At 41.6% G+C, this 7,356-nt stretch overlaps 1 protein-coding gene across 1 annotated transcript; it reads right to left on the reverse strand.

Annotated features, from left to right (window-relative positions):
• Positions 1–425: 425 nt before the first annotated feature.
• On the reverse strand, positions 426–6,745 carry LOC127149278 (uncharacterized). The gene is made up of 5 exons (XM_051084413.1): positions 6,624–6,745; positions 5,216–5,710; positions 1,083–1,141; positions 647–1,001; positions 426–561 (listed from the first exon to the last, which is right to left on the reverse strand). The coding sequence occupies exons 2-4, from the start codon at positions 5,706–5,708 to the stop codon at positions 792–794; spliced, it is 762 nt and encodes a 253-aa protein (XP_050940370.1). The 5' UTR covers positions 5,709–5,710; positions 6,624–6,745; the 3' UTR covers positions 426–561; positions 647–791.
• Between the last annotated feature and the right edge of the window lie 611 nt (positions 6,746–7,356).

A 7,356-nucleotide genomic window follows, 5' to 3' on the forward strand; every position in this document is an offset into this window, starting at 1 on the left:
CGACGCACAAATACGTCGGCGAAAATGCAAAGCACGTCGGGAAAGGATATCCCGACGTACAAAACGACGTCGGGAAGAACGTCGGGGCAAATGCGTCGCGAGAGGCTTTCCCGACGCCGTACCAAATCGGCGTCGGGAACGGCTTTCCCGACGCCGTGAGATGCGTCGGCATCGACGGCGTCGGGAAAACCTTATTCCCGACGTCGTCTATGCCGACGCATCTCACGGCGTCGGGAAAGCCTATTTTCCGACGTTTTTTTCCCGACGTAATGAACGTCGGGAAATATTTTTTATATATTTTTTTAAATATTTTATTTTTACTTTTTTCCTTATAATATTTTGCTCAAACATTCACAATGATGTTCGGATTGCTCAAAAAAATTTGGCGACGTTTTGGATTAAATTAATAAATATACAAACACAAATTAAAAAATAGAATTAAAATTAATAATACGAATAAGTTGACTACAAGAAAATATAGTTCTCAATATACAAAAAACATAAACATAAGACCCAATCTCCCAACGAGGTGCGTATGCGCGTCATTCTACACCTTCGGTCCTAAAAATGGTATAAAAATAACTAAGTTTAATACATAATCATATATTGCAAAAACTTAAGAATAATAGAGACATATACGACGTACCGCAGGGCTAGGGATCATGTGGTGGTCCCTGTTGTGCACGAGTTAGGTCTTCAATCATCTTTTTCATAGCTTCCACTTGTGAAGCTAATGCTTGGTGATTTCTATCTTGTACTTCAATCCGTTCCAAAGCTTCATGAAGTTTAGCTTATAATTCAATCTCTTTTTGTGTGGACTGCGAACAAGATGTCGACGAACTGCTTGCACTTGCCGTTCTGCGGGCCTTCGGCTTGGGTCCCCAACCAAGGCCTTTTGAGTAGCCTGGTCGTCTACCCAACACCTGATCGCATATCTCATCCTCAGAGAGTGGCTGACTACCCTCTGGGGTAGGCTGGGATTGGAGTTCCAGCATTTGATTCTGCAACAAATTTAAAAATTATGTTAGGTAACGCGCAAAAATATATAATAAAAGTGGATAATTAATAAGGGTATAACTTACATGCGCATCCTCGGCGGCCTGCGACACGAATGTCCCAGCTCGAACGTGTGTTTCCCGGAACAATTCCACACGATCGACCGGCTGAACTCTTCTTTCAGCGAGCTCATACTGTCGTTGTAGAAACGACTTGGACCCGCTACTATGATTGTAAGGCTGCTTCTGTCTAGCAGCCTTGTTTGTCCGTGATTGCTCCTGCATTAAAACAATTATATTGTTTATTTCTTATACATATAAAAACTTGTTATCATAATTAATCATGACAAATACCTGGAATGCACGGCTGATATAATGGTCGCAGAGGAAGTGTCAATCCTCATCACGTCCAACCAATGCGTTTGGTGGGTTGGCACGAGCCTCCTCCGGGTCGCTGTACTTTTTGAAATGTTTATGACAGTCGGCCCGGAACTCTTTAAAGGTCGTGAGCATCTGATGCTCAACAAACCTGTTCATTGCTTGATCATTGAAATCAAGCACAAAGAATCGCTGCACATTACAAACATAACACATTAGATTGGTTAAAGTTAGATATGTTTCAAATGAAATCATATATAAATGTGTAGTGCATTTAATTACCTGGAGGTCGCCCTTGACGACCTCAATGTATTCTCTCCCAACGTCCGTCCACTTAAGACAGCGGACGGGAAATGTCTTTCGCACGCACACGCCTATCGCTTGGCTGAAGCGAATGGCGTGTGGAGAAATAGGCTTCTCCGCTCCAGGGGCGATCGTCATCGGAATGCGCCCATTTATTGCAACGTGGCGCTCTAACTCCAAGAGTCGAGACTGCGCACGTCTCCTAGGAGTCGGAGTCGTTTGTTGAGAAGAAGACCCTGCTCAATAAATAGACAATAAGATATAAAGTTAGGAACCCCTACATGAAATATTTGTAAGTTAAAAATGAATAAAATTCTTAGACTCACCCGTATTGTCGCCCACAGATGACGACCCTCCCGCAATGTTATCTAAATCCTCCTCAAACTGGAGGAACATATCGTCCGTCTCCATAAAACTTGATCGTCGATATGACATAATGACTATGGACATATAAAAAACAAACATTCAATAACCAAATACAAACACATAGCTAGAATCAAAATATATAAACTAGATATAAATATGTGCATACGTGGTTTAATTTGTCACTATAATTCCTCATCGCTTGCATGTGACAAGTGTTCATCCACATCGTCGATGAAGTCGTCAGTGACATGACGCACAACTGGTCTTTCAACGATTGTGGGATCAACGTCATTTCTGCATAGAGTGTCATCCTCGATGTGGTCATCCACTTGGTGGCTTACAACAACTTCTACTATATTAATATGGTCATTCTGAACATCCTCCACTTCTGGCACGTCCCAAATACGCTTATTTTGGATGACTTGCACAACTTTCCAATTGATACCATTTTTTGGATCATCTACATAAAAAACTTGATGTGCTTGAGTTGCAAGAATTACAGGTTCCTCCGCGTACCAAAATCGGGATGTGTTGAGAGATTTGTACCCTACTTCAATGTGTGTCGTTCTTTGACTTTTGTTTACGTCCGTGTCATACCACCGACACTTAAATAGCCATACATTTCTTCCCAACGGATATTGTACGTGCAACACTTCGTCCAGAACACCGTAGAAATTATTGTCTCCAGTTCCACTTGCATCGCTTTCACCAATGACCATTATTCCACTATTTTGAGTAGTACGTCGAGAATCAAGTTCAATAGTGTGAAATCTTACACCACCAACGATGCATCCATTGTAACAACGAACGTCAAAGGATGGTCCCATCGCTAGTGAGAAGAAATCATCAGATAGGTTTGCAGACTGACGCAGTTCTAACACCTGTGCTCGAAACCATTCAGGGAATGCTCGTTCATGTATTTTATACAAATCCATAGAAGTTTGAGCATGTCGACGTTGGAGCCTCAAATGTTTCCTAATAGAGATGAGTTTAATTTCTGTAAGAACAATATATAACAAATATTTAAAAATTACAAAGATGATGAATATGCTTACTTGCGATACTCTGATATTTCGTCAGCATTATTCAGTATGTACCAATGGAAGAGTCGTTTCTCTTCCTCTGATATAGCACGAACACTTGATGCACCTAAGGGTCGTACTTTCTGCTTGAAAATTTCAAAGTCACCAATTACCTCGTTCTCTACAATGGTATCATCATTTCGCTCATCTCTGGTGAATCGAGTCTCTATACCACGTAGGTAACGTGAACAAAAGGTACTAGATTCATTCATGATATGGCCTTCTGCAATTGACCCCTCAGGACGTGCTTTGTTTCTAACATACTGCTTTAACGTTCGTAGACTCCTTTCAATCGGATACATCCAACTATAAGAAACCGGACCAGTAATCTTCGTTTCATATGGTAAGTGAACGGCAAGGTGCACCATAACGCTAAAAAAGGCAGGTGGAAATATTCTTTCCAACTTACAAAGTATGATTATGATATCTGCTTGCAATCTGTCTAGATCACTTACTCTTATCGTTCGGGCGCACAAGTCACGGAAAAAATTACATAATTCGGTTATAGCAGTGTATACGTTCTTCGGTAAGAATGCTCGAATACCAATTGGTAGCAGTCGATGTAATAAAACATGACAATCATGCGTTTTTAGTCCTGATATTTTCCCGTCTCTTTCATGCACACATCTCGATATATTGGAAACAAATCCATCGGGAAACTTAACTGATTTCAGAAACTTACAAAACTCTACTCGTTCACTGGTAGTCAACGTGTAGCTCGCATGTGGCTTCACCAATCAGTTACCCACTTCTACAAGATGTAAATCCTTTCTTATCTTCAGATCTTGTAAGTCCAACCTAGCATTCGTGGTATCCTTCGTTTTCCCTTCGATGTTCAATAACGTACCAATCAAATTGTCACAAACATTCTTCTCAATGTGCATTACATCAAGTTTGTGACGTAACAAAAGTCTCGACCAATAAGGAAGATTGAAAAAAATACTTTTCTTCGTCCAATTAAGAGCTCTCTTTCTTTTCTTATCCTGTATTGAAGGATGTTTACTCATAACTGGAAATTCCAACTGATCTAGTTGTTCTAATATTTCATGCCCATTCATCACCACAGGAGGAGCCTTACGCTCTACCTTTCCATCGTGTAGCCTACTTCTACGCCACACGTGATTCTGTGGAAGATAGCGTCTATGTCCCATGAAAGATATTCTACCTCGTATCCCGAAGGACGATCTATCACTCATGCATATAGGACATGCCTGATACCCCTTCGTACTCCACCCTGATAGGTCACCATACGCCGGGAAGTCATTAATCGTCCACAACAAGGCTGCGTATAGCTGAAAGAACTGACCTGTAAGAGAGTCATACGTACGCACCCCAAAAGTCCATAAGTCTTTCAATTCCTCAATCAATGATTGGAGATACACATCAATTTCCCTACCAGGAGATTTAGGACCGGGTATGAGCAATGACATAAAGAAATTTGTCTCTTTCATGCATTTCCATGGTGGCAAATTGTAAGGAAGTAACACAACAGGCCACATACTGTACGAGGTACTCATTTGACCAAATGGGTTAAACCCATCTGAAGCCAAGCCCAAACGCACGTTTCGTGGATCAGAAGCAAAATCAGGAAATTCAGAATCGAAGTGCTTCCACCCCTCTGCATCAGCTGGATGTCTCAAGACATCATCTGTTTCAACACGTTTGTCCCTATGCCATCTCATGTCAGCAGACCCTTCCTGCGATACAAACAAGCGCTGTAATCTAGGTACTAAAGGAAAGTGGCGCAATACCTTATGCGGAATTTTTTTCCCTCTATTATGATTAACCTTGTACCTAGCCTCGCCACATGTAGGACAATGTTGCAAATCAGCAAACTCTTTCCAATACAATACACAATCATACTTGCACGCGTGAATAGTCTCGTATCCCAAGCCCAAGTCACGAAGTTTTCATTGGAAGTTTTCATTGCTTCATAAAATGAACTAGGAATAGTACTATTACACATTGGAAACGCTGCTCTTAAAAGTTCTAACAACATGTCGAACGACTTGTTACTCCAACCATTTATAACTTTCACATGCATCAACTTAACCAAAAAATTCAACGACGAAAATTCAGAACAACCGGGGTACAACTCATTACGTGCTTGATTCAATAAGTCCTGAAATATATTATTTGTTGTATCTTCATCTATATTTACCCCAACATTCATCGCCATTTCATCTTCCAAACGAAATTCCTCTATTTCCTCTTCATGTTCAATAGGGGCTTGTAAATCATTTAGCATACCAAAGATATCACCTTCTTCATTAAATTGTGTACTACTAGTTCCTTCATTAAAAGGATTACTACTAGTTCCTTCCTCAAAGTTTTCTGTACCTCTATAGCTTAATGACTCTCCATGATACACCCATTCTGTGTAGTAGGGGGATATTCCTATAGTCAGCAGATGTCTTTCCACACCCTCTAATGAGCTCCAATTTAAATTCAAACATCTCTTGCATGGACACCTCAATCGTCCGTAAGCATCAACGTGAAATTTGGCAAATTCTAAAAATTGGGTCATTCCATGTCTATACTCAAGGGATAACTTATTTCTAAGTTTCATCCAACCCTTATCCATAACTGCAGGATAGCCAACACAACCTAATTATTAACAACACAATACTTCAAAATATCTTCACATCCTACAAACCCCTCCAAACTACAAAGGCTACCATAACTGCAGGATAGCCAACACAACCTAATTATTAACAACAAAATACTTCAAGCTATCCTAACTACCACCCCTTGATACCAGCAAATTCAAAACAAAAAAGGCTACCATAACTGCAGGATAGCCATCCCAAACATAAACAAATTCAAAACAAAAAAGGCTACCATAACTGCAGGATAGCCATCCCAAACATAAACAAATTCAAAACAAAAAAGGCTACCATAACTGCAGGATAGCAAAAACAAATCTTAACACACATATTACATTCCCAATTCAATTTAACTATTAACTCCCCCCCCCCCCCTCCAATTTCAATTTTTCATTCAACTATAAATTCCCCCCCCCCCCCCCCCCCATCTCAATTTTCAATTTAACTTAAACCCCCTCCCTCCAATTCAATTTTAAATTTAACTATTAACTCCACTCCCCCCCCCCCCCTCCAATTTCAATTTTCCATTCAACTATAAATTCCCCTCCCCCCCCCCCCCCCAATTTCAATTTTCAATTTTCAATTTTCAATTCAAATATAAACCCCCCTCCCAATTCAATTTTCAATTTAACAATAAACCCCTCCCCCAATTCAACCCCCATTCAATTTTATTCAATTTTCTAAAACAAAAATCCTAAACCATTCAAATTTCAAATTTCAATTCAACTACAAATTACACACACTCTATACAAAAATACATTTAACAAACAAAAATCTATTCCAAAAGAAAATCCTAAACTAATTTTCATAAAAAATAACCCTAAACTAATTTTTATCAAAAAAAAACCCTAAAACATAAACTTAAACTAAATAAATTTACATATTTCACTTACCTAAAGTGGCAGACGGCGACGAGGAACAACGGCGAGGGCGGTCGGCGACGGACGGCGGCGGAACAAAAGGAAAGAACGGCCGGCGGCGACTTCTTCTTCTTCTCCTTTCTTTTTCTCCTCTCCTCTCGGCTTTGGTTCTGTGAATACAGAACTTAAACGAATTTAAAGGGGATTTCCCGACGCAGTCACGAGGCGTCGGGAAATCCCTCAAAATGCGTCGGGAAAAGGGGAATTCCCGACGCTCATTAAACCCCTTTTCCCGACGTATTCTTGCCGACGCCTTCGTGGTGCGTCGGGAAAGATTGTTTTCCCGACGCATCTCCCGACGCGTTGTTGATGGCGTCGGGAAAGCCCTTATTCCCGACGTTCTTTATGCCGACGTGATTTTCGGCGTCGGGAATGCTCCATTTTCTTGTAGTGCTCAACGACAACTTCGGGCGTTCGACGACGGGGTGAGTCGCGGCTAGGTGGAGTCCGACGACTGGCTCTGTTCTCACACGGCGGAGGACGACGGCTTGACGGCGGACACGGTCGGACGATTTGAAGCCGAGAGGAGATCCGAAATGGCAGGGAGGCCGCGACGGACGAACACGATGAAGCTGACGACGCTGGAGGCGGAAAAGGAGACGGAACGTGGCGGGGAAGGTGGAGACGCGGCGTGCACGGAGAAGAGATGGTGGACGGCGGCGCTGAAACGGAATGGAGAGAGAGACGGCTGCGGCGCGCGAGGAAG

The sequence above is a fragment of the Cucumis melo genome, chromosome 5 (assembly GCF_025177605.1).
Source record: "Cucumis melo cultivar AY chromosome 5, USDA_Cmelo_AY_1.0, whole genome shotgun sequence".
NCBI lineage: Eukaryota > Viridiplantae > Streptophyta > Magnoliopsida > Cucurbitales > Cucurbitaceae > Cucumis > Cucumis melo.